The sequence below is a fragment of the Lepidochelys olivacea genome (assembly GCF_965140295.1).
Source record: "Lepidochelys olivacea isolate rLepOli2 genome assembly, chromosome: 3".
Taxonomy (NCBI): domain Eukaryota; kingdom Metazoa; phylum Chordata; order Testudines; family Cheloniidae; genus Lepidochelys; species Lepidochelys olivacea.
In genome coordinates this window covers 7,582,770-7,610,744 of record NC_140413.1, presented here as the reverse complement: position 1 = coordinate 7,610,744, position 27,975 = coordinate 7,582,770, and the positions used below count along the sequence as shown (strand labels likewise).

At 42.4% G+C, this 27,975-nt stretch overlaps 1 protein-coding gene across 1 annotated transcript in view; it reads left to right on the top strand.

Annotated features, from left to right (window-relative positions):
- The window catches only part of ELP3 (elongator acetyltransferase complex subunit 3), a 140,646-nt gene that overhangs the window by 57,745 nt on the left and 54,926 nt on the right, over positions 1-27,975 (top strand). The window contains exon 10 of the mRNA XM_084624972.1: positions 19,256-19,449. Within this exon, the coding sequence (XP_084481098.1) occupies positions 19,256-19,449 (194 nt within the window). The remainder of the gene's footprint in view (positions 1-19,255; positions 19,450-27,975) is intronic.

Sequence of the window (27,975 nt, the reverse complement as noted above, 5' to 3'; positions counted from 1 at the left end):
GCATGTGGATATCAAAGAAATATTATTTTTGTCTTCACTTACCTATACCCTGTTTACTATTGCATTACATTATGTATACCCTGTACTTAATTAACTCTAGAGCAAAGGTGTATTTACTTGATGTTTAAACTTCATGAAAACTAATGAAAGATTGTTTGGATTGCCATAACTAAATGCATTATGTATGTATCTGTAATTGGATTGCCTATCAAACGGGATTGGAGCCATGGAACTTGAAATGAAGAAGCATGCTAACTTCAAAGCATAGGTCACTGGGTTTGACAATGGGAAATCCACAGACCCAGTCTGTGTTTAGTCAACAAAGGAAGAGCCCATGCTGAGATGGAAACTCTTGCCAGATTGCTTTCTGGGAAAAATAGCTATAAGGGGATGATCCTGTATCTCTGGGTTGATGGATTCCAATAGGGTAGAATACTGAGCAATTAGACAGAGATCCCAAGAGCTATTATACCTAACCCTAAGAAATTTATGGAAAACTAGGAGATTACTACATCTCTGCTATCGTATTGGATTTACAAACTTTGACTCACCTGTTAATGTATTTTACTTGCTTTAACCTCTCAGTAACGCATTTCTTTTCTTTAGTTAATAAACCTTTAGTTAGTTTACTAGAGAAATTGGCTGTTAGTGTTATCTTTAGTGTGAGAACAAGAGTATCCATTGACTGGGATAAATGACCAACTTTTTGGGGTTGGGAGTAACCTAATGGGAGGTGATGTTTGGTTTTAATAACCTTTACTCACAAAGTCTAGTTTGTCTGGGTGGCAAGATGCACTTGAGAGCCTAAGGGGACTGTTTCTGACTCCGTGGTAAGACTAATACAGTAATCCCAGAGTACACATCTGTTACTGGCTTGGTGAAATCTGATTATAGAATATACTGCCAGTGTGAGGTGTCTGCCCTGTTTTCTGACCATCTGACCTGAGATTGGCACACTCAGTTGTGAGCTACTCTAGACAGTGTGACATCCTCCCTCTTAGCTTGGGGAACTCACGTGGGCGACTGTACAGCACTTGGCATCTGGACCTGTAGGAGTTCAGAATGGACATCAGTTTACTAGAACTCAGGACAGTCTGTCAAGCCTCATGTCTTCCTCCCACTCAGACGATCCAGACATGTCCAAATGTCAGACCACATGAGACAATTGTATTTTGTAGAAAGAAGCAGGATTGAATGAGACTCTTACCTCTTTGCATGGAGACAGTCACGCTCTGAAATGGGTGCATCAGCCAGTGCATAACCCTATCAACAGCATACTCACCAGTGCCGCAGAACTCCCGAGCAGGCAGCCTAAGCAGACATTTTTCCACAAATGGGAGATTCATAATTCAGCTCTCAACATCTTTGCCCAATAAGGAGAGCTGGCCTTGGACCTTTTTACCTCTCAGGCAAACAAGCAACTTTCCCAGTACTGCTCCAGAGCAGCCCTGGAAAAGGGCTCAATGGGAGATGCCCTTCTAATGTCATGGAAGGATCTCCTCTAGTCACATGCTCTATGGCCCATCTGTCTATGAAGATGGCCTTCTAATAACTATAGTATCAGCCAGAAGAGACAGTGAGCTAGAGTCATTCATGGCAGACACACCATATGCTGTCTTCCACTACAAATAAAGCTGTGGGACAACAGTATTACATTCAGCTAACATGTCTCTGTCCTTGCACTCATGCCTGTTTGAGTGTTGCTTGTTAATCTCCCATGTGTGGATGCACGTAGGGACCATCACTCGAAGAAGACCTGGAGGTTACTAATCTATAACTGGAGGCTCTTTGAGGCGTGTGGTCCCTTTCTGTATAACACTACCTGTCCTCTGTCCCGTCTGCTGTAGATTGTTTGGTCTGCGGTAAGAATAGAGACTGGAGAGGTGTTGGCCCTCACCACCCTTCAGTTTGGAGTGCAAGGATAGCTACGATACATATTCAGACCACCAGACACGTCGTAAAAAATTCCAGATGAAGCACATGGCGCGCATGCGTACCCACATGTGGGATATAGACAGGAACCACACATTTAGAAGAACCTCCCGTTAAAGGTGAGTAACCTCCATTTCCCAGTGACTGAAAGAGGAACAATGAACATGCCTTCAGGAAGATATCTAAGCACCTTGCTCGTGTCACCAATGGAGGTATTAACTATAGTAACTTCTCCTAGGAAAGTAATGAGTTACTGGTAGTCCCACTGATGAATTAAGGATATTGGATGTTTCTGCAATTTGAGCTGGTAATTATACTTGTAAGTATAACACCCCAACTATCCCTACTATTCCATCAGTGTTTCCTTCTTTTGAAGTGTTGCCCGTTGTTCTCAGCCAGTAGTCTGGAGGCCTTTATATTATAAACACCTGTGTGGTGGTGGTTTTAAAAGTATTTTTCAATATTCCCATTTTCTTGTGAGACAAACTGTTTTCCTTAAGAATTTCTGAATATTTTCTATTTTAACTTTAATGCATTGACTAAACTGGGAAGGCTCTGGCTTTTTGCCTTTTTTTCCCACTATGGCAAACTGTAATATCTTTAAAATGTTTTTTAGACAAAAATGATATACAAGACTTATTTTTCCTTCATTTCTTTTTCTCATTTTCTATCCAGGTTCTTATACTGGTGCCTGTCACCAGAATATGTTAATAAAATACTACTACAAACACTTTTTGTTTGTTCTTTTCCCCCCACTGCATAATGTGAATAATTTTAAGAGTGATCCTGTTTTCCTCCCATCACATCCATGTCATCATGCCAGGAATTCCAGGAGATGTACACACACTGGTTGTTCTTGTTGGCAAGTGTAAATGTAATAGCTAAGACCAACAACCCCCAGAGCCTACCCTAGCAGTGGGACTGATACAATAATTAGAATAATAGCTGGAATAAATCAAGCAGTCAGCAGGAATAAATGGGCTTCTTACCAGAGCAGACACCTCATTCTGTGGAATGCGATTAAACACTCAGCTTCTCCTTTGTAGCACAAGAGAGATGAGTTGATGGGAGGGGTAAATGAATGGGGGAATCATGAATCACACTTGCCAACACGTATACTGAACAGAACTTAAGGTTTAAGCAAAAGATTTAGGAGTCTGAAGTATTCGGAATTGTATTTCTGGGAATTTCTCATTCTGCTGTTTTGTGAGCTACTGAGTAGAAACTGACTGTAATTTAGCAGACTCTGTCCATACTAATATGACTAATTGTAGTTCAGCTAGTATAATTTTATGGAACTAAACAAAATGCAGCCATTGTAAGTATGTTCTCAGGCTGTTAAAATGTCATTGCCTGATGTATATTACAGAGATGTGCAAGTTAAACTTCCTTTCCTAATGGAACTTTTCTGCAAACAATCTGCAGATATATTCCCATTTTAACATTATATTTTATCTTTCCACTTGATGCTTTTATGTTCTGTGGTTGAATTGTGCCGTAGGCTAGCGGTCTGATGTAGTACAGATGTTTTGTGGTGCTTCCACCACTGAAGAGAGAAGAGGAGTTAATCCCAAGTAATGAGGTAGGAGGTATATGATTATCCTGTGAAATGCTATTATTATAACTTTTTAGCTGCAGACAAACTTCTAATTATTTTTTCCAAAGAGCTTACAGTTCCCACAAGGTACCTGAAATTCATAAATAATTAAAAGTATTAGGGCTCTCAATTAATTGCAGTTAACTCAGGCAATTAACTCAAAACAAATTACCTTGATTAAAAAAATAGTGATTAATCACACTGTTAATAATAGAATACCAATTGAAAATTATAAATATTTTTGGATGTTTTTCTACATTTTCAAATATATTTATTTCACTTGCAACACAGAATACAAAGTGTACAATGCTTTATATTATCTTAGATTAAAAGTATTTGCTCTGTAAAAAATATAAACAAAATGTGACAAAGTTCCTCCTCTACCTTGGTGGGTCCTGCACTTATTGGCGAATTTTGCTCGCCTCAGAGAGTCACAGTAGCCCTCAGTTTCGTGGCTCAAATCTGCTGTTCGCTCAGATAACCACATCACTGGCCAGCATGGGGAAAAGGAAGGAGAACAATCCACGCAGTCTCTGCTGGTCCACCTAGTGGTTCAGGGGACAGGCCAGGGACCTTCCCCTCTGGTGGGACCCACAGTCCAAGTCAACTCCTCCTGTATCCAATAGGGAGTTGAGGGGGTGGGGGGAACCCGGACCCACCCTCTACTCCAGGTTCCAGCCCAGGGCCCTGTGGATCACAGCTGTCAATAGTGTTTTGTGTAACACCTGTGTGACAGCTACAACTCCCTGGGGCTACTTCCCCATGGCCTCCTCCCAACACCTTCTGTATCCTCGCCACAGGACCTTCCTCTTGATGCCAGATAGCGTTTGTACTCCTCAGTCCTCCAGCAGCACACCCTCTCACTCTCAGCTCTTTGTGTGCACCTCACTAACTGGAGTGAGAGCCTTTTTAAACCAGGTGTCCTGATTATGCTTAATTAATTCTAGCAGCCTAATTAGCCTGCCTGCCTTAATTAGTTCTAGGAAGTTCCTGAGTGTTCTGGAATAGTCCCTGTTAGTTTACCCAGGGAAAAGGGACCTGCTTAACCTGGAACTAATGTATCTACCTTCGACCATTCTTTTGTAGCCATCTGACCTGACCCTGTCACCAAAAGAAATAGTATTTTTTAGTTCACCTCAGACAAGTAATGTCATTCAATCTCTTTATTGTGAAAGTGCAATTTACAAATACAGATTATTTTTTTTGTTACATAACTGCACTCAAAACAAAACAATGTAAAACTTTGGAGCCTACAGGTCCACTCAGTCCTACTTCTTGTTCAGTCAATAACTAAGACAAACAAGTTTGTTTGCATTTACGGGAGATAAGGCTGCCTGCTTCTTATTTACAATGTCACCTGAAAGTGAGAACAGGCATTCATATGGCATTTTTATGGCCGGCGTCGCAAGGTATTTATGTGGCAGATATGCTAAACATTCGTATGCCTCTTCATGCTTTGGCCACGATTCCAGAGGATATGCTTCCATACTGATGATGCTCCTTTAAAAAAAATGCGTTAATCAAATTTGTTACAATTCTCTCCCAAGGAATTCAGTATGTCTCCTGCTCTGTGGTTTTACCCACATGCTGCCATATAGTTCATGTTATGGCAGTCTTGACCCAACACATGTTCGATTTAAGAACACTTCTCCTGCAGATTTGACAAATGCAAAGAAGGTACCAATGTGAGATTTCTAAAGATAGCTACAGCACTCAACCCAAGGTTTAAGAATCTGAAGTGCCTTCCAAAATCTGATAGGGCCGAGGTGTGGAACATGTTTTCAGAAGTCTTAAAAGACCAGCCCTCCAAGGCAAAACTAACAGAATTCGAACCACCAAAAGAAAATCTGTTTGGTGGCAGCTGACTCAGATGATGAAAACGAACATGCATCAGTCCGCACAGTTTTGGATAGTTATCGAGCAGAACTTGTCTTAGTATGGATGCATGTCCTCTGGAATGGTGGTCGAAGCATGAAGGGGCATACAAATGTTTTGTATATATGGCACGTAAATACCTTGCAATGCTGGCTACAACAGAGCCATGCAAATGCTTGTTCTCACTTTCAGGTGACATAAATAAGCAGGCAGCAGTATCTTCTGCACATGTAAACAAAACTTGTTTTGCTTTAGTGCTTGGCTGAACAAGAAGTAGGACTGAGTGGACTTGTAGGCTCTAAAGTTTTACATTGTTTATTTTTGAGTGCAGGTATATAAAACAGAATTCTACATTTGGAAGTTGCATTTCATGATAAAGAGATTGAACTGCAGTATTTGAGGTGAAATGAAAAATACTTTTTTATTTTTTACAGTGCAAATATTTGTAATAAAATAGTATAAAGTGTACAGTGTACACTTTGTATTCGGTGTTGTAATTGAAATTAATATATTTGAAAATGTAGAGAACATCCCAAAGTATATAATAAATGGTATTCTATTATTGTTTAACAGTGTGATTAAAACTCCGAATAATTGAGATTTAAAAAAAATCTTGCATTTAATTTTTTTTAATAATTTGACAGCCCTAAAACGAATATAGGTCTCCATCAGAAGCCTTGACACAATTAATAAAAGATTGCTAAACCAGCTAATAAACTTTGATTTTATTGTTTTGGGGACTTGGATTACTGGTGCGTTAACTGTAGGTTCTAAAACTTTTGGTAGGGAAAAAGGTTTCCTTTTTAAATTGTACTAAACATCCCTTCATTGAAACATTCTTGGCAGGTGGTACACATTACAGCTGAAAGGTTTTTGTCTCTCTTCCATGCACACATCTTCAAAGACAGAACAGAAGGTGTTTAATGACCTGTCTTTCAAAAATAGTTACTGGAGCTTTATTCAAAGACTTAGTAAACTTCAGAAATAGTGATCACTGCAAATTGCAAATAATTGCAGTCATGAACTATGAACAATATAATGGTAATTTTTGTTAAGTCTATTGACACTAAGGAAGTAGGTATTTTTAGAACCTTTTTTCTGAGGTAATTGAGTTTCTATTTCTTTACAGATGAAATCCTAGATATAGAGCTAGTGTGTACGCACACTTTTTCAACTTTCCATGTTGTGTGCATGTAACCCCCAGTGTCTGTACGTAAATCAACTTGCATGTGCTCAGTGGGTATCTGCTGCAACTCTGAGAATACTTTGGCCAAAAAAAAAAAGCTATATTCTCCATGGCTACACACATGTGGCACTGGAAGTAACTCCATCTTCCTCTAAAGTACAGGCCCCCTACCTGTTGATATACATTAAGAGAATAGCTGAATCAGTAGAAGGAACTTATAAACCTGACTTAGTCTGCTGTATGGTGGGTGAAGCGCTGTCCATAGGCACACAATCCATAATGTGATATCCACGTAGAAAGCTGTGCTATTGCTACGTTAAGGTTTCATGGTTAAAATCAGTCAGGAAATACAAAAGATTAAGGTTCCAATAATATTATTTTGGCTACCTTGTATGGCCCTTGTGTTGAGGTGTACATTTTACTATATAAAGTGTAATTAAATGATTTTGTCACACTTAGAATCATAGAATATCAGGGTTGGAAGGGACCTTAGGAGATCATTTAGTCCAACCCCCGGCTCAAAGCAGGACCAATCCCCAACTAAATCATCCCAGCCAGGGCTTTGTCAAGCCTGACCTTAAAAACCTCAAAGGAAGGAGATTCCACCACCTCCCTAGGTAACGTATTCCAGGGCTTCACCACCCTCCTAGTGAAAAAGTTTTTCCTAATATCCAACCTGAACCTCCCCAACTGCAACTTGAGACCATTGCTAAACCTTGTTCTGTCATCTGCTACCACTGAGAACAGTCTAGAGCCATCCTCTTTGGAACCCCCTTTCAGGTAGTTGAAAGCAGCTATCATATCCCCCAGTTCTCTCAGCCTCTCCTCATAACTCTTGCTCCAGCCCCCTAATAATTTTTGTTGCCCTCTGCTGGACTCTTTCCAATTTTTCCACATCCTTCTTGTAGTGTGGGGCCCAAAACTGGACACAGTACTCCAGATGAGGCCTCACCAATGTCGAATAGAGGGGAACGATCACGTCCCTCAGTCTGCTGGCAATGCCCCTACCTATACATCCCAAAATGCCATTAGTCTTCTTGGCAACAAGGGCACACTGTTGACTCATATCCAGCTTCTCGTCCACTGTAACCTCTAGGTCCTTTTCTGCAGAACTGCTGTCTAGCCATTTGGTCCCTAGTCTGTAGTGTTGCATGGAATTCTTCCGTCCTAAGTGCAGGACTCTGCACTTGTCCTTGTTGAACCTCATCAGATTTCTTTTGGCCCAGTCCTCCAATTTGTCTAGGTCCCTCTGTATCCTATCCCTACCCTCCAGTGTATCTACCACTCCTCCCAGTTTAGTGTCATCTGCAAACTTGCTGAGGCTGCAATCCACGCCATCCTCCAGATCATTAATGAAGATATTGAACAAAACTGGCCCCAGGACCGACCCTTGGGGCACCACTTGATACCAGCTGCCAGCTAGACATGGAGCCATTGGTCACTACCTGTTGAGCCCAACAATCTAGCCAGCTTTCTATCCACCTTATAGTCCATTCATCCAGCCCGTACTACTTTAACTTGCTGGCAAGAATACTGTGGGAGACTGTACCAAAAGCTTTGCTAAAAATCAAGGAATAACACGTCCACTACTTTCCCCTCATCCACAGAGCCAGTTATGTTGTCATAGAAGGCAATTAGATTAGTCAGACATGACTTGCCCTTGGTGAATCCATGCTGACTGTTCCTGATCACTTTCCTCTCCTTTAAGTGCTTCAGAATTGATTCCTTGAGCAGCTGCTCCAGGATTTTTCCAGCGACTGAGGTGAGGCTGGCTGGCCTGTAGTTCTCCGGATCCTCCTCCTTCCCTTTTTTTTAAAGATGGGCACTACATTAGCCTTTTTTCATTCTTCCAGGACCTCCCCCGCTCACCATAAGTTTTCAAAGATAATGGCCAATGGCTCTTGAATCACATCCGCCAACTCCTTTAGCACTCTAGGATGCAGTGCATCCAGCCCCATGGACTTGTGTTTGTCCAGCTTTTCTAAATAGTCCCGAACCACTTTTTTCTCCACAGAGAGCTGGTCACCTCCTCCCCATGCTGTGCTGCCCAGTGCAGTAGTTTGGGAGCTGACCTTGTTCGTGAAGACAGAGGCAAAAAAAGCATTGAGTACATTAACTTTTTCCAAAAAAAAAAAAAATCATGATCACATCTATATGATAAATTGCATGATTATGTGATAAATTGATATGAGTTTTTGATTACCTCATCTGAACTCTGCCCACTAATTCATTATTGCTGGCAATATTTCTAACGCTTAAAATCTCTGAGCAGCCTCAAACAGTTGCCAAAAAAAACCCCACAACCCAGCTGCCATAAAAATATTATCTTCATTCTCCAAAATGAAGACTTTTCTCAAAAATAACACTAATCTAAGCCTGAGGCTGGCAATCTTCAGACCTAGTTTTGAGGTCTGGTATCTCAAAGATAGAAACTGGAGCTTAATACTATTGCAAAGGGGGAATGGTTGGTTGGCTATTGAGATATCACTCACTTCTAGCCCTGGAAGGCCTGAGCAGATCAGATGTGCATTGTGTATAAAACAGCCAAACCTCAACATACTCTTATTGGTTCTTCTTCTTGTTTTCTGTTGTTCATCTAATAGATTCTAAACTCCTTAGAGCAGGGGTCTTGCCTCCTGTATTCTGTGCAGTGCTTAGTATTTTGCCTCACCCAAATTTCTTCACAGTAGTTTTTATGAATCTAGAAAGGCATGGTGGATGCAAAGACCATCTGTACATGACTCCTCCAACTACACCAAGGGTTCCAATAAATAGACAAGCATGAGACTCTTCTCCCACCCAGTCTGAAAGATCGCCCTGCCATTTAGCAATCCCCAATCAACCATGCACTCCTGTGGGATTGGATAGTTACCGCACCTCTATTCAACCAGTGGTTCTCAATCCCACAGGCACAAGATTAAGCTTTTAGTGTACCACTAAATCTCTTCTTGATGTCATGATGGGGAAGTTGAGTCATGAAATACAAAACATTAGGAAATTATTTTTTTATAAGACAGGTATGGAAGAGACATGTCACTCACTGCTTCCTTTCAAGAGTGGCTGTCCAAAACCATATCCCTGGGATTAGGATTCTGTGCAAGCATGGAAAGGTCTCACCTAGAAGGGTCAGTCAACAAAACTGTTGCTGAGTTGCTGGTCACGGGTGTTTTTTTTTAGGGCAGAAGGAACTGCTTTTAAGTAACAGGTATTACAGAACATCTTGAAGGAAGATAAGCCTGGCAGAACTTGCGAAGATCTGCTCTTAGGGGAACAGAGTTGTACTATTCTCAGTCTTTGGGGAGAGGAGGTGAATATTCTTGGCAAAAGTATAAAAGCCAGTGTTACATACCTGGGAAAGCTGAAGGTGCAACTCCAGAGTAAGTTGTGAGGGGTTTTGTCACAAGAGTTCTTGGAAACTGCTTAATAAATGTAGAGACTAATTTGGAGCACACAGAAGATGAAGCAGATGGTTTGTTCTGTGCAGTGAGTGCCATCTGGAGAGGATTGCTCAGCTCTTTGATAGATGACTTTTGTTCTGTGGTTGAAAAGAAATATTAAGGTCATGCTGCTGAAGGCTGAGGGCATCTTCCAAAGACTAAATACCTCTAAGTGACGGGGGAGTAAACTAGAGTTGTTCCCTCTTCATTGTGGAAAGAAAAATGTAGTACCTTACCTTCCACAAATTAACAAACAGCTCAAGGGAATTAAAAAACAACTCAAGGCTTGCCTCTTTGTTAAAAAGTTTTGCTCTGACTCATTAGAATGGTTATTATCCATGGGGCAGCATGATTGAAATATTAAGACTGTGTCGTGTGGTCCATTGGATATCATTGGAACCTGGGAGCAAGGAATCCTACAATTCTCATTCTTGCTGCCCTTGCCTTGCTGTGCAGTCTTCAGCAAGCTACATAACCTCTCTGCGCCTAATTCTCATCTGATGTACATTAGTTGAGCTCCATTGATGCTGGTTTTCCTGGTGTAAACTGGTGGGACTTTGCCCCATCAGGTGTTGGCACATGTAACATGGCAGTAATGCTTCCTTGCCTCATATGGATGTTGTGAGGATTAATTTGCTTCTAGAGCACTCTTGAAAAAGCTATTTGTAGTAGGTGAAATTAATATTTTTATGGGGGAAATAAATAACAGAATTTCCTAGAACAGAAATTGCAGACACTTTTGTGGACATTAACATGCAGAACTAATGTATTTGTTTGGCATTCAAATGCTGCAATGATGGCGTTCTAGAAATATCTCAGATGTATCAATAATAAAGGATGGGCTCCCATTAACTATAGGGATCTGCCAAAAATGAAAGGTGACTTTTGGACCACAATAATTTGTTTTGCGTTGTTTCTATATGCTTAATATATATCAAGGTCCCAGTGACTAATGTAATGTTGATAGGTTTCTTCCAAATCCTGTTGTGTATGCTCTTCATACATCATAACATGATAATTTGAAACTCAGAACAATACAAAAACTTTCCTGTTACGTGGTGCTGCCCAGTAGTTGGGGAAAATTAGACAGAGGATGGGCTGTTCTCCACATGCCTATCTGTGCTGGATTTGAATAAATTATATGTGTAGATGGGCTGAAAACAGATTTTACTCATAAGCAGAGAACTTAGCCTTTTGGGAGTAAAATGTTGGATTTTATGGCTGTTTTCATGGACCAGTAGTTCCTGTAATTCTAGTTATACACTGTTTGGTGGTAAAGTGTGACCGCTTGATTTGTCAGGTTTCAGAGTAGCAGCCGTGTTAGTCTGTATTCGCAAAAAGAAAAGGAGTACTTGTGGCACCTTGGAGACTAACAAATTTATTTGAGCAGAAGCTTTTATGCTCAAATAAATTTGTTAGTTTCTAAGGTGCCACAAGTACTCCTTTTCTTTTTGATTTGTCAGTAGCTAAAAAGGCTTTTTAGCATAGTTGTTGCCAGGAAAGTTACTGTATTCAACCGGAAAATGGTCTTTCCTCTCTTGGTTGCATGTTGGTTTACAGGTACCCTGTATTCTGGGGGAGCTGAAAGCTGGGTCCAGCTTCTTTAGAAACTTTTGTTAACATGATCAAATCTGGAGTTGTTTATATGATGTATAGAAGCTTTAGCAAGGAGCTAGTAACCCGATTTGTGTATCTGAAAATTCATACTGTATCTGTTTGCAAGGATGGCAGTGTTAACTTCCATGTTGTAGCCAAATTCCAGCTCTGGTAATTGCATTATGTCTACAACAAACGCTGAAGTTTAATATGGCAGCATTGTGTTTGTGTGGTTTAGTTTTACTATGTAGTATTGCTGTACACTGTTAAACAGCTGCATTTCTGAGGTGCATATGGGATTCCTATATAGTTATAACTTGTTAAATATATTGGGATTCTTTGTAATGAAGACACTATATATGTATATAAATATATTGTTAATGAAGATAAGTATTTTTCAACAGATATTTCTAATCTTCTGATAGATTTTGTATGCTAATACTGCAGTGTTTTACATCATGTAGTTGTAAGCATCAGTGATAGGAGACCATTCTCTGTGGTGTTTAATTTTAGCACTGTAGCATTTAAAGAAAAGAAGAAACAAACATTGCAAATAGTAAAGATAAAACTAATACCCCGATATCTGGGCCACAAATTTATTTTTAGAGCATAGAGTTATATCATCCTTCTGCAGAATTGGAGAAAGTCATTCAAAGCTGTTGTAGCTTTAAAGTATTAACCTTTATTGTTATAAATTATTCTGCCCGAAATGCTGGATTACTGAGATTTGACATTGTTCATCTCAACTTCATGAGTCTAGGATATAAGCTTAAATCACTGTTTGTTATGGGTAATACATAAAATTGACACTCTTGGGTATATTGATGTAATCAAATTGAGTGAAAAATCATTTATGATGCACAATCGTTTTAAAATTCATTTGATTTTTGTTAATTTTTATTCCTACTGGAAATTCTGGCATTTTAGTAAACCCAGCAAAGGGGGGGAAATTGCAACATTTATACAATGAGCAGTCTCTCACAGTGGCATTGAGACTAGTCATAGCAGGAAGATTAAAACTGGCTGGTGGTTCTCTTTTTTGTGGAAAGAGGGGATGAATGCCTAGATCCTCCACTCTTCTTTCCCTTCCAATGAGGAGCAGAATTGCAGCTTTCAGATATCATTAAAATGCATCTCTAACTATAGTGGATCGAGAGCAGCTACTAAAGTCACGTCAGAATTGAAATTTGAGTGTGGGGAATACGAGATCATAATTAGATTTAAAAAAAAAATTTGCTAACCTGTGACAGAGGGCAGGAAGAAACTTTGGACTGGATCAGTGATACTCAGACTGAGGCTCAAGAGCTGCAAGTGGCTCTTTAATGTGTCTCCTGTGGCTCTTTGTAATACATGATATTGAAACACTGTGTGATTTATTAACCAATCAGGATGCTTTTACTATGTTATTGACCAATTGTAGTTGATAAAATAATACTTAAATAAATAAACAAACAGCACAGTAAATGAAACAATGAATTCACACTACTGTGGCTCTTTTGGATAATGTTGGTCGCCATATTAGCTCCTGAACCACTGAGGTCTGAGTATCCCTGGATATACTGAGTCAATATACTGAGTACTTGTCCAGAATCAGGTCCTTGTGTTGCACATATAACCAGACACATAGGTAGTGAACAGATCTCAGTTTATTAAATATCACACTGATAAAACCACAAAAAATTTGATATTCAAGTCCAGTAGTTTACCTTCCCCAACCTCCAACTCTTGTGTTCTTTCCTCTTTTTTTAATTGTTTCGGTTTGCACTGGTATTAAACAGACTGTTGTTTTCCATCTAACACCTGTTATGTTGGACAGCACTAATAGCAAGTAAAGCTGAGTTATTTTGTAAACTAATGACTAGTTTATAAAACAACTGATTGGAATCAGATGAAAGGCAGGAGTCTAGCATCCACTTTGATGCCTCTGCATTGATGGAAAGTCAGTGGCATCTTAATGACTAATTTTGCACCAATCAGACCCTGATTATTCAAGCTGGCAGTGAGTTTATGAGGTTGTGGCTGAATAGATGCTATAGATGCCATTAACTGTAATAACAGGGAGCTTCTACAACAAAGGCATGTGCTAATAGAATCAATTACTGTTCTCATAAAATATGTTTAACCGCTAACTTGAATAACCTTGTACACTGAAAGTGTATACTGATGAGTTTTTATTAAGATTCTCTCTTTGTAATTCATAGAGTAGCTGTTCATACAAATAAAGCATATCTATTGGAACCCAGATAAAGCTGCAGGATTTTGAATAGCAGGTCTTTCTGGTTATTTGTTATATTGTTTGCAGTGTGAGCATGCTATAGTTACCTCAAATATTCTAATTTCTGTTACTTTTAGATTGTCAGTTTCCTAGGCAGGGGTTGTCTTTTTATTGTTTTGAATATGACCTAGTATGGTGGAGTCCTGGTTCATGACTAGGAGTTGTTAACCCAAAGATAATTAAAAAGAGCTGACCTGATTCAGCTGAGATGTTTTAAAATAAGTTAAACCAGTATGAAAACATAGTGGCCCGCTCCCAAATGCTCTGATTTAAAATTTTTGGCCCTACCATCAACCTTTGAGTTTTGAAAGAAGTGTCAACCTGTGTTTGTTTTATAGTCTTTAGCAAGAGAAAAACTACATCTCAAGGCTGAAGAAAATTTGTTTAATAGCTTTAAAGTTATGTTTCCATTTGGAATATTTATGCACATGTGAGAGCATTTTTCTGCATCCTAAAGTGATTTTAGAACATTGGGTGTCAGCTGGACTCCTCTAGCTTTGTCACCTTTTAATTGCTTAAATTTGTAACTGCTGAGGCATTTATGAGCAGCTTAGTGCTTAAGGTTCTGATCCAATGCCCATTTAAATCAATGGAATGACTCCCATTGACTCTAATGGGCATTGCTTAAGGCTCCATGAAGCTAAATGTTGCTCTGTCCTTAAATGAGGTGCTATCTCATAGTGAGGTGCCTTGATCACGTCAGCTTTTAAAGGCATCATTTCAGCTCTAATTAAAAAGCTAAGGTTTCTACCACCACTTTGACATGGCCCCATTGCAGGTTTTGTATATTTTGTGGTCAAAAATTTTCACCTGAAAACACTTTTCAATTAAAATGTCTTTTTAAGAGTAAATATTTTGTTCAAAATGTTGGTTTTTGATGGGAAAAAATGAAATGTTAGTTGCCCCCCACCTTTCTCTTCCTTGTCCTTTTTCCTTTTTTCCATTTTCCTGCTTGAAAAGTTGGGTTGGGAAGGGATTAAAAGGAGGGAATTTTTTTCCCCATTGAAATAACAAAAAAAAAATATTGAGGAAAATTTTGAAAAACAATTTTTTTAATGCAAAAACATTACCATTTTTTGACCAGCTGCATTCTCTGGTCTATGTGTTAAGTATCATAAATGGCAAGTAGGTGACTGTTAGCTAAATCTATATTATAAAAATATGAGAGATGCAAGATAGCGAAGCTAGTGCTGTGTTAGAAACCATAACTTTTGACCTTGCCTTTGCATGCTTGATTTCGCAACCTTAATGGTGCATTCATGTATTTGCATTTAATTTATAATACAAATCAATGAGTTTCTAAGTATTCTGACGGGGGAATCACACTTTCTTTTGACATCCGTTCAAACATTGCTGTGAATATTAATGTTGAACCTTATTAGAGGAAGGAATTTTTTTCTGCAGTAGCACCAAAAAACTGATTGAGTGGTTGATTTGTTATTTGTATTTTCTGTATTTCATTGTAAAGGTTTTCGGTGCTTCCTTACTGCAGTATCTCACTTTTATTTTTGGGCTGCTTGATCATATTACTCCAGCCTCTTCAGATTTAATTCTATGAATTTCCAGACAAAGCATCATGTCTTTATTTTTCTCTCCAGAGCACTGTGATCTAGTGCTAGAGTGTTGTTCATTAGTCCATTCATAACTGCTTTCTTTTACACATGGAGTGCCTTTGAACTCCCACAAGAGGGTGGAAGTCTGTTATTGAAGCATGACTCTGAATGTCAGGCCTGCTGAATTCTGTTCTTGTCTCACCCAACGCCACATACAAATCAGTGACTGGGTCATTTGATCTTTCTGTGCCTCAGGTTGCCTGTTCCAAAAATGTGTCCAGTATTGTTTACTTGATTCACTGGGATGTTTTATGGCTCTGTTTGTAAGTGCTTTGAGATTATGAAAATTGCTACCATGTATATGTTTGCAAAGTATTATTACTTTCACTTTTCATGACACTGCTGAGCTGACATCCTAACATCATTTAATATTGACAATGTGAAATACTTTTGGGGCCATAATGAAAGGTTGGTTCATGGAGACTTTGGGATAAGAGGGTTTCTGTTGAACTGGGACTTGACTGAATCCTTCTTTTGGTAAAAGACGCTCACTTCAGAAGGCCTCAACAGAAAAAATTTTAAAAAACAAAACAAAACATCTTCCTGAGAACTGTGACTTGTCATAGACTAAGGTTCCAGGACTGAATATGTCTGGATATTCAGTTGATGGCCATCATTGGCGATCTTAGCACCACCAAAGCTTTTGCTGAGCATGTTGTTTGGTGAAAGAGGAGATCCATTTCAATGTAGGCTTAAACAGTTTCTTATAGCCTGTATTTTGCATGTTATAAGACAATGCTGTTATCACCTATGAATTACACATAATGCAAAACCAGTTAAGATAAGAAAGGTAATTAATCAAGTTACCTCTTCTGGTGACAGGATGACTCTTTTTTCAAATCTCTGGTCTCTATGTTCTTCCACTTCTTCTATTGTCAGTCACCTGTATTTTATCCCTTGTTCCCTAACTCTGCACAGATTGTTTACTAAGTTACTTCATTCATGTACCTATCTAAGTAGAACATTCTCATGCATAAATCACAATTACTAACCTAAACTAATACATTTTTGTTTATTCTGTTAAAACTTACTTTTATTTGTCTACTTCTGTCTTCTATCCTGTGCTGTAAACCCCACTGGGTCTGTCCAGTACTTACCTTACTTGTCTGTTTTTGTGGCCTTGGATTTTTACTTGTTCGTATATCTTGTGGGGGGAGGGGCACCTGATGTTAACAATTCCCTCATGACACTCTGCTTCACCCCTCTATTTACACAGACCAAAGATTTTACAAATAAGAGACACAAACCAGTTTTAATGGTTTAAACAGCCCTGAAACTGTTTCAGCTCAGTTCTTAAATGCTGCTCAGCAGACACATTCAAAAAGCAAAAATTCCATTATATCTTGTTATAATAGCATATATAATATTCATTTCTCTAATATTATTTTTATATATATATATATATTTGACTGACACAGTTCATTACACAGTTTTCTCACAACATGATCTCTGGCCATGTAGTGGTATTCCTTGGTAAACATGCCTCAGAATTCATTGGTCTTCCATCCTAGTGAGAGTAGTAAATTAGATAGTAGAAAGGAGTGGCACTGACATAATCTGAGTTCTGTTCCCAGCTCAGCCACAGGCTACTTGTGTGACCTTGTACAAGTCACTACTTATATCCTTATTATTATTACGCATCCGATGAAGTGAGCTGTAGCCCACGAAAGCTTATGCTCAAATAAATTTGTTAGTCTCTAAGGTGCCACAAGTCCTCCTTTTCTTTTTATTATATCCTGTGTCTCAGTTCATCATCAGTAAAATTGGGATAACATTTTCCTACTTCATAAAGGGTGGTGTCAGATTAAAATCCATTAATGACTGTGAGAACAGATTTAAACATTTTATTAAAGCTAATGTGAAAAGAATTCTATAATAAATAGGTTGAAAAAAAGTGTGTCTGTACATTTGGGTATAGTGCTTAGATTATCCACAAATACAAAATTTGTTTTTAAAGTTATATGATACATAGAGTACATAATCAGCAATAACCCAAATTTAGGTGAATAGATTTAACAATAGAGTTTAGATATTAGAATCTAAATACTCGGGTACATCACTCATGAGAAGTTGTACAGAGATTTGGTTGTGGAAAGCAAAGTATATCAATGAGTGGAGATTGTCCCTCAGTAATTGAGAATTAGGTTGGTTGTCCATTTAGAAAATACAGACCATGAGGAGAGTATTCGTTACTTTCCTGACTGTGTTTCTCATTGGCACTTCAGCTCATCTCTCCTGGTATGTGATGAGAGCCTTGTCAGCGCTTAGATCAGAGGTGGGCAAAGTACGGCCTGCGGGTCACATCCAGCCTGCGGTACCCTCCTGCCCGGCCCCTGAGCTCCTGGCCTGGGAGGCTAGCCCCCAGGCCCTCCCCTGCTGTTCCCCATCCGCCGCAGCCTCAGCTCACTGTGCCCCCCGGCGCAATGTTCTGGGCATCAGCACAGCTGCAGAGCTTCGGCCTGACCCAGTGGTCTGTGCTGCACGGTGGCGTGGCTGGCTCCAGCTGGGTGGCACGGCTGCCTGTCCCGGTGCTCTGGGTGGCGCGGCTGTAGGGCCACCAGCCACTGGCGCTCCAGACAGCGCGGTAAGGGTGCAGGGGGGGTTGGATAGAGGGCAGGGGAGTTCGGGGTGGTGGTCAGGGGGCGGGGGTGTGGATGGGGTCGGGGCGGTCAGAGGGCGGGGAACAGGGATGTTGAATGGGGACAGGGGTCCCAGGGGGCAGTCAGGAAGGAGGGGGGGGTTGGATGGGGCGGCAGGGGGGCAGTCAGGGCCAGGGAATCCGGGGTTGGTCAGGGGACAGGGAGCGGGGGGGGGTTGGATGGGCTGGAGTCCCAGGGGGTGAGAAGCAGGGTGGATCGGATAGGGGGCGGGGGCCAGGCTATGTCTGGCTATTTGGGGAGGCACAGTCTCCCCTAACCAGCCCTCCATACAATTTCGGGAACCTGATGTGGCCCGCAGGCCAAAAAGTTTGCCAGCCCCTGACTTAGATAGACAAACGTGAGATAATTGACTCAGTGCTTTTAATCAATCTTTTAGCTTTTGACTAATGACCTTAGTTGTGGTTACTGGAATTTTAGTTGTAGTAAAACAGTATTTCATAACTTTTCTGCACACTATACATGCCTAATGGCTTCCAGTGACCATAGACGTTTGAAGGTTTTCACTTTGGAGCTGTGTACTGGAATTTAGATATGGATAAGTGAGTAGTAGGTGCTGTGTGTTCCACCTTCCCAGTATTGCTCAGCACATAGGTGACATGTGTTTCAGTTGTTTTTATATTACTATTCAATTGTTGTATCCTGGACATATTGACAAATCTCTGAATGTTGTCCACAGAGTGACGATAAGCCCATTCCTTTAATATTGTTCTGATTCTGAGCAAAATTCTATTACAATGAATAGTATGACTCAGAGATCTGTTGACTTCATAATGAAGTCTGGTGAAATCTGCATCCTCACCTTTTGTGAATTTTTCTGCAGCGATCTTATTCTTTTATGAAAAAAAAAGTATAATCCTCTAAATTTAAGAATAAGTCCTTAGACTGATAAAGATATTGGAAACTGAATGTAAGACCACCTTTTTAAATTCTCATAATTGTGCTTTAAAAAAAACATCTGTCCTTCTGATGCAGCTTGAATTTTTTTTTTTTTTTTTTTTTTTTTAAGAAGAGAGAGCTTCTGGTTTGAAAGCCCCAGAAGGTAGTGCTTTGGTTTCTGATTTGCATTTGTGTTCTGTGTTTACAGGAGTTTTTTGAGAACCCTTCTTTTCGCCCTGATGGCATGAAACTCTACCCAACTCTAGTGATCCGTGGTACTGGCCTGTACGAGCTCTGGAAGTCTGGAAGATACAAGAGTTATTCTCCAAGCACTTTAGTGGATTTGGTGGCTAGAATTCTGGCTCTTGTACCACCATGGACACGAGTGTACCGTGTTCAGAGGTAATTTTTCTTGGTGGGCTTTACTGGTTGTTTTTTTGTCTCGGCTGTACAAAGAGTTGCTCTGACTGTAGTAAGTTCTTAACTACAATAATTATTTTTTTGTCCTTCTCCATCATTATTGCATTAAAGTTTATTAAAATTGCTGCCAGTCAATGGGTTAAACTGAATAATGTGAGCACCAGAGTTGCCTCTCGAACTCACCTACATATTGCCAGTTTTCCAGACCCTTCCCAAATGAGTTTCAGGCCAGGATGTGGAATAAATAGCATTGATGGATTATGTCCTCTTGTCTGTAGCTAAGGCCTATATATCCAAACTCTAATTAATGGATCTGTGCTGCAATTGATACTTTCAACTCTTGAATCCTGCTGTCACTCCTCAGGGATGTCATAGGGTTTAGCAAAATTACACTGAGGCCTGGTCTACACTAGAGTTGGGTTGAAGGAAGCTGCCTTAAGTCAACCTGTTAATGTATGTGTCTACACTACGGGGTCCTTTATGCCGAACTAAGCTGCCTCTTATGTCAACTTCTGTAATCCACCTCTGCGAGAGCGTAGTGCTTAATTTGATTTTCATGGGTCGATTATGATGTAGTGCAGACGCAGTGTTGTGTAATTCGACTTAATTGGCCTCCAGGTGGAGGCTCACAATGCTCATCTGTGACCGCTCTGGAGATCATTCTCAACTCTGCTGCACTGCAGCCAGGTACACCGGAAACAGACCCTCCTCTGCTAAAGACCCGGGAATTTTTGATTTCCCATTTCCTGTTTGATCAGCATTGGGAGCATGCCAGCTTGAGCACAGCTGATCATGGAGACTACATGCCCCAAACGTGCTCCAGCCTTGTCTGCACAGCAGGTGGTGGATCGCATCGCTGTGTGGGGAGAGGAGTCTGTGCAGGCAGAGCTCTGATCCAGCAGAAGAAACGCTGACATTTATGCAAAGATCACTTGTGGACTGGGGGAGAAGGGCTATACGAGGGACACACAGCTGACCGTGATGCTGGGGAAGGCACCTCTGATGAGTATACAGTTACAATCAAAGTCCAATAAACTTTAGCGGGCACACACATTCGGTGGTATTGCATGTTTACTGTGGAAAAAAAAGCGAGGTGCTGCGGTTCTCTGCTTACAAGAGGCTGCTCCAGCTATGCAGAGGGTGGCCCCCGGAAGAGGCTGTTTGTGGACTGGGATAGCCCGGGGAATCCTCCATGGATATCTCTAGGAAACTTTCATGGAGGTACTCTGCAATCCTTTGCAGAAGATTTCTGGGCAGAGCAGTCTTATTTCTTCCACCATGGTAGGACACTTTCCCACGCAACTCCTGAATTAATTCTGCTGGCATCATTGCAATACACAGCATAGCAGCATAAGGATCAGATCTATACCCAGACACTTGCAGCATTTCCTTCCTTTCTGTCTGTCTTACCTTCAGGAGAGTGATATCACATAGGGTCGCCTAACGGAAACTGGGGAAGTTCTCCGTAAAAGTGCTCTAAGAAGAAAAACCACCAAACCATGTGGCTGCTAATATGCCTTTATTGTGCTTGGCATGGGTCAGCAAGTAGTTTAAGTGGCTGATAGGAGATTGGGGCCCCACATGTGAGATTCCGCAATTTGGGAGTGAAAACGTTCCCTCCTGCCCCGTTCGTAAACAGCTTCCCGTGATGCCATGGGGAGGGATGATTTGTTAGACTAACTCCCTCTGCTCCCGACATGAGTCTGTCATAAACTTTATTAAAAGTGCGGTCACCCATGACTCGGAGGGGCGGGCTACTCACCATGGCTGGAACAGCAAAATGGCACAGTGAATGGTTACAGATTCTGATTGTTATGGCTTGCACCTAGTGTAATAAGTGGTTTTTTGTTTGTTTGTTTTTTTTAATGAAAACGGCCTTGCTATGGAAACATTTTATGCATATACAATGGCCCCTTTCTTTTTTTCCGTGACTCACAGCTGGAAATGCGTCCTTCGGCATGTCATCAACACCTGAAAGAAGACTTCCGCTGATTAGGAGGAGGAGAAAGAGAACGCGGGAGGATATGTTCACTGAGATAATGAACGCCTCCGAGACAGCTGACGCAGGGCTGAAAGTGTGGAGGATTTTACTGTCTGAGAAGTTGAACATGGACATGGAGAGCAGAAAAGTTTCCCATGAGACTGAGTGTGTGGCGCAGGATGAGATGCTTCAGATTATGAGGGGCCAATCAGACTTGTTGAGATGTCTGGTTGAACTGCAGGAACAGAAGCAGGAGGAGAGAGTCCCTCTGCAGACCCTGGTGGACAGCCAGCCAACATCTCCTGGTGCAAAATCACCCTCCCGGAAGCATTCCCTGAGGTGTGAAAGAAAAGTCCATTATCCCTTTCACTTAACTCAGGGGGAGGATACAAAGAACAGAAGGCGCCCATTTTCAGACCTTTGATGATGTTGAATGCGGTGTTATGTTACATAGCTGCAAATGTTTCTCCCGTTCCACTTTACAGCCCCTTTTCCCCCAGGCTAACTTTTTTTTTCTGTTCTCCCTCTTTACTTATGTTTGCTGAACCTATAGTTGAACTGTTCCTTACTGCTGCCCAGACAGCCTGTGTATGGCTTCATGGGCCATGGGAGCAAGGGATAGGCTGGGTCCCCCAGGATAACTATAGGCATCTCAACATCATCAGTGTTCATTTTGTGGTCTGGAAAGAAAGTCCTGGATTGCAGCTTTTTGAGCAGACCCAAGTTCCTAAAGATGCACGTGTCACGAACCTTTCCCGACCATCCTATGTTGATGTTGGTGAAACGCCCCCTGTGATCCACCAGTGCTTGCAACACCACTGAAAAGTATCCCTTTTGGTTTATGTACTCTTTGGCAAGGTGGTCTGATGCCAAGATGGGGATATTTGTGCCATCTATCGCCCCACCGCAATTAGGGAACCCCGTCGCGGCAAAACCATCCACTATGTCCTGCACATTTCCCAGACTCACTACCCTTAGCAGAAGTCAATTAATGGCCTTTCACAGTTGGAGCACAGCAGCTCCCACGGTTGATTTACGTACTCCAAATTGATTCCCCACTGACCGGTAACTGTCTGGCGTCGCAAGCTTCTAAATAGCGGTTGCCACTCACTTCTCCACTGTCAGAGCAGCTCTCATTTTTATGTTGCTGAACTGCAGGGCAGGGGAAAGCTCTGCACAAAGTTCCTGCAAGGTGGCCTTCCGCATTTGAAAGTTCTGCAGCCATTGCTTATCATCCCATACCTGCAAAACGATGCGGTCCCACCAGTCAGTGCTTGTTTCACAGGACTAGAAGCGGGCAGCTGCTCTGTGACTGCCAGCAGCAACTGTGAATTGTTTTTTTCAGTGGCTTGCAGCAAGGTTACTTGCAGGACTTCGCTATGTTCCGTGCGGCGGACCCTACTTCAGCTCTGGAAATGCTGCAGGAGAAGGCGCGAGGAGTTTGAAACGCTCACAGCAAGAGTGCACAACTGACCAGGCTCTGGGGTTATGGCGTACGCATGGCGGTTTTAAGGCGCGAAAACCACTGGGTTGTTTGCCATTGATATGAGAGAGGGAGGACAGTGCATCATGGGATGCCGATGCAATGTTCCCATTCTCCCCTGCGACAATGTTTTGGTCCCATGAGGCATTGCACGAACTTCCCAAAACACACTGCGGCAAATTGCACTTTGGGATAGCTACCCACAATGCACTGCTTTGTGCATCGATGCAGGTGCTGCTAGTGAGGACACACCCCATCAAGATAATGAGCATGGTGTGGCCACACACAATCGACTTAATTAATTTGGGGGCTCGAGGTTGAATTAGATAAAGTCAACTTAATTTTGTAGTGTAGACAAACCCTGAGGTAACTCCATTCATTCTGTTCAAACTGTGTCCAGAGAATTGATTGGCACCTGCTCTTCCATCTTTGTATCTTTCATGCATTGTCCCTCAAGGATGTGTCCTCTCTCCCATCTTCTACATCTGTATGTCATCATTCGGGGAGATTGATAAGCAGAATGGATGGAAGTGGCAATAGCATGCAATCAGCACCAACTCTTATCTCTCCAAGGATCTGGTTGAAATGAGCAGTATGTATGAAGAGCAGGAAGCTGAAGCTGAATCCTGGGGCAGAGGGGAAAAAGAGGGAATGCTAGTAGGGAAGAGGAAACCGAAGGGGTGTCTGCTAAGCGCTTCAGTATTCCCCTGGACTCCTCACTGCTTCTGGATATCCACAAAGCCATGACCATGGAAAAAAATCCTTTTCTATAATAAGACTTCGCCCCTTTCTGATGACTCAGACACAGACACCATGATTCACCCATTCGTGATCTCTAGGCGTTATTATTGCAAAGCTCCATACTCAGGAACGAAACTGCCAACCTTAGAGAAATCTAGCTAGTTTACAACACAGCAGGCCATCTGCTGAACAGCCCACGCCTGGAGAGTACATCTCCCCTCAGTGCTGTGCTTGATGCACTGGTTTCCTGAAGAATACTGGGGTCATAATCAAGATTTCATTCCTCAACTTCAAAGTCCTCTATGGATGTGGCTTGTGTTACTGGAGGAACCTCCTAATATTGTGAGCAGGACCTCCTGCGACCGTCGTTCCAGTGGAATGTGATTGAACTGTCAACCTCCAAAAGTGAACCTAGTGTGTAGGAGATTGAGTTTTCTCAGTGGCTGGCCCATGAATCTGGAACTCAGTCCCAAAAGAGATAAAGATGAATTGCAACGCCTTCCAGGCAAAATGCAAACCCCACATCTTTAACCAAGATGCCCCTCAATAACACTAGATTTTAAAAGGGGTGGGAGAGGAAGAGTACAAAATAATTAAATCCATTTACTACTGACTGGTGGGAAGAGAGATTATATCTTTGTGCACACGCCATAATTATGGGAAGTGCTCAGATGTTTATGATGTTTACATAAGAATTTATATAGATGAAGTTAAAAAAGGATTGCTGAATGATTTGTTGGTGCCCATGAAAAGATGCAAAATGATGAAAATAGTAACTGGCACTTAGAGCGTCTTTTACTTGAGCATCTCAAAGCACCTTAGAGGAGTAGTTGAGGCAAACATCCAAACTAATTTGGAGATGGAGCTTGATAAATTTATGAATGGGATTGCCTGCAATAGCTGGGCACTGGATTTGATAATCCCGGATGATCCTATGTAAGTATTACCCCCATTTTCCAGATGGGGAAAGTGAGATGCACAGGTTAAATGATTTGGTCAAGACCACACAGCAAGTCAATGGCAATCCAGAATAAAACCTAGGTGTCTATATTGCTAGCTGTGTCTCTGTCCACTGGCTCACACTGCCTTTTTTTTTTCTTTTCTTTTTTTTTGTCTGCCTTCCTAGGCAACCCAAACTGCCTAAATATGAAGGGTGAAATCCTAGCCCCCTTGAAGTCAATCTCAAAACTCCTAATAATTTCAGTGTGGCCAAGATTTTAGCTCAGGTATCCTGGATTTTACCATTATTTTGTTTAAAATTTTAAGAAGTCCCGGCATTTCCAACCTGATGCTTCGTCCTTGGGCTATCCAGAATGTGCTGCTATTTGATCCATACAGCCATCCACAGCTATGTAAACAAATATATTCTGATCTGGATTGAAGGGGGGATGGGAGGCCTATTTTTCTGTCACCGCCATAAAATACTAATTTTCCATATGTTAATATGCTGATTAGAGGTTGTGAATTATTGTCTGTTCCCCATATGCAAATAAGGGGATCAGATATGTGTTGCTGTGAAAGCTTATTTTTTATTTCTTTGCAATGTCTTATTTACCACATCAGAGTTCCAGAGGTGGGAAAGTCTCCACACTGGGTTTTGCTATAGACCAGGGGTGGCTAAATTTACTGGCCCTCCAAGCCGCATATGACCATCTTCAGAAGTTTGAGTACCAGGGTGTGCCTGTCAGGTCTCAGGGCCTTCAGCCTTGCAGGAGGCACCTGCTAGGGCTCGGGACTTCAGCCCTATGGGGTGGGGCATCTCGGGGCTTCAGCCCTGTGGGTGGTACCTGCTGGCCTGGGGACTTCAGCTCCCGCAGGGTGTGTTGCTTCAGCCCCCTCAGGGAACGCCTGCCAGAGTTTAGGGGTTCAGCTTCCACAGGGCGCGCCTGCCGGGACTCAGGGCTTCAGCCCCATGGGGAGCAGGGTCTCTGGGCTTCAGCCCTGTGGGACGTACCTGCTGGGGCTTGGGGCTTCAAGCCCCCACAGGGTGTGCAGCTTCAACCTCCTCAGAGTACTTCTGCTGGGGCTTAGGGCTTCAGCCCCCAAGAGGAGAGGATCTCTGGGTTTCAGCAGGAGCGGTGCTTCAGTCCTGAGACCTGGCAGGTGCCTCCCATAGGGCTGAAGCTCTGAGACCTCCCTCCCCACTGGGCAGAAGCCAGAGACAATGCATGGGAGGAGCATGTGGGGTGATGTCTCCCCCCCCCATTTTTGCCAGGGTTTGCTGGCCCCGCTTGGTTAAATGGTGTCACCAGGCCCCCTCCCTGCACAGCAGCTGCTGGAGTCGGTAAGCTGGGAGGTGTGGCCATGGGGAGAGGCAGCGGCAAACAACTGGGAGCTGCAGGGAGAGCCACTGCTTTGACTGCTGCCCCTCCCTGCAACTCCCAGCTGTTTACTGCTGCCTCTCCACATGGAGCTAACACCTGGGAGCTGCAGAGAGGGGCTGCTGAAGATAAGGGGGCGGGGGCGTGACTCAAATTGTTGGAGATGGTGAACCCCCATCTGATAGGCAGAGAATGGAGGGTATGGAGGGCTCTGCAAGCTGCACTTTAACTGTAAAAGAGCAACATGCAGTTTGCGAGCTGTGTTTTGGCCACTCCTGCTATAGACCTAGTGCTAGAAGATATCAGTTGGTTTTATTTGTGTTCCTGTTGGGAAGTACACAACAGCCTGGCCCTTTGGAGCTGCTCCGTAATTGAAAGAAATAGGCAGTCAGTCAGATTATTGCCTTAGCTCTAACATGCCCAGACGAAAATACTGTTCTCTACTCTGTCCTTTAGACTCAATGTGAAGTGCACATTACCTCTAAGGGTATGTCTACACTATGGAATAAGGTCGAATTTATAGAAGTCGGTTTTTTAGAAATCGGTTTTATATATTTGAGTGTGGATAGCTGTGGATAGCTATCCCACAGTTCCCGCAGTCTCCGCTGCCCATTGGAATTCTGGGTTGAGATTCCAATGCCTGATGGGGCTAAAACATTGTCGCGGGTGGTTCTGGGTACATATCGTCAGGCCCCCCTTCACTCCCTCCCTCCGTGAAAGCAAGGGCAGACAATCGTTTCGCGCCTTTTTTCCTGAGTTACCTGTGCAGACGCCATTCCACGGCAAGCATGGAGCCTGCTCAGGTAACCGCCACCGTATGTCTCCTGGGTGCTGGCAGATGCGGTACGGCATTCCTACCACAGTAGCAGCAACCCATTGCCTTGTGGCAGCAGACGGTACAGTACGACTGGTAGCCGTCCTCGTCATGTCTGAGGTGCTCCTGGCCACGTCGGCCAGGAGCGCCTGGGCAGACATGGGCGCAGGGACTAAATTTGGAGTGACTTGACCAGGTCATTCTCTTTAGTCCTGCAGTCAGTCCTATTGAACTGTCTTATGGTGAGCAGGCAGGCGATACGGATTGCTAGCAGTCCTATTGCATCATCTTCTGCCAGGCAGGCAAGAGATGAGGATGGCTAGCAGTCCTACTGCACCATCTTCTGCTGAGCAGCCATAAGATGTGGATGGCATGCAGTCCTTCTGCACCGTCTGCTGTCAGCCAAAGATGTAAAAGATAGATGGAGTGGATCAAAACAAGAAATAGACCAGATTTGTTTTGTACTCATTTGCCTCCTCCCCCATCTAGGGGACTCATTCCTCTAGGTCACACTGCAGTCACTCACAGAGAAGGTGCAGCGAGGTAAATCTAGCCATGTATCAATCAGAGGCCAGGCTAACCTCCTTGTTCTAATAGGAACAATAACTTAGGTGCACCATTTCTTATTGGAATCCCCCGTGAAGTCCTGCCTGAAATACTCCTTGATGTAAAGCCACCCCCTTTGTTGATTTTAGCTCCCTGAAGCCAACCCTGTAAGCCGTGTAGTCAGTCGCCCCTCCCTCCATCAGAGCAACGGCAGACAATTGTTCCGCACCTTTTTTCTGTGCGGACGCCATACCAAGGCAAGCATGGAGGCCGCTCAGCTCACTTTGGCAATTAGGAGCACATTAAACACCACACGCATTATCCAGCAGTATATGCAGCACCAGAACCTGGCAAAGCGATACCGGGCGAGGAGGCAACGTCAGCGCGGTGATCAGGACATGGACACAGATTTCTCTGAAAGCATGGGCCCTGCCAATGCATGCATCATGGTGCTAATGGGGCAGGTTCATGCTGTGGAACGCCGATTCTGGGCTCGGGAAACAAGCACAGACTGGTGGGACCACATAGTGTTGCAGGTCTGGGACGATTCCCAGTGGATGCGAAACTTTCTCATGCGTAAGGGCACTTTCATGGAACTTTGTGACTTGCTTTCCCCTGCCCT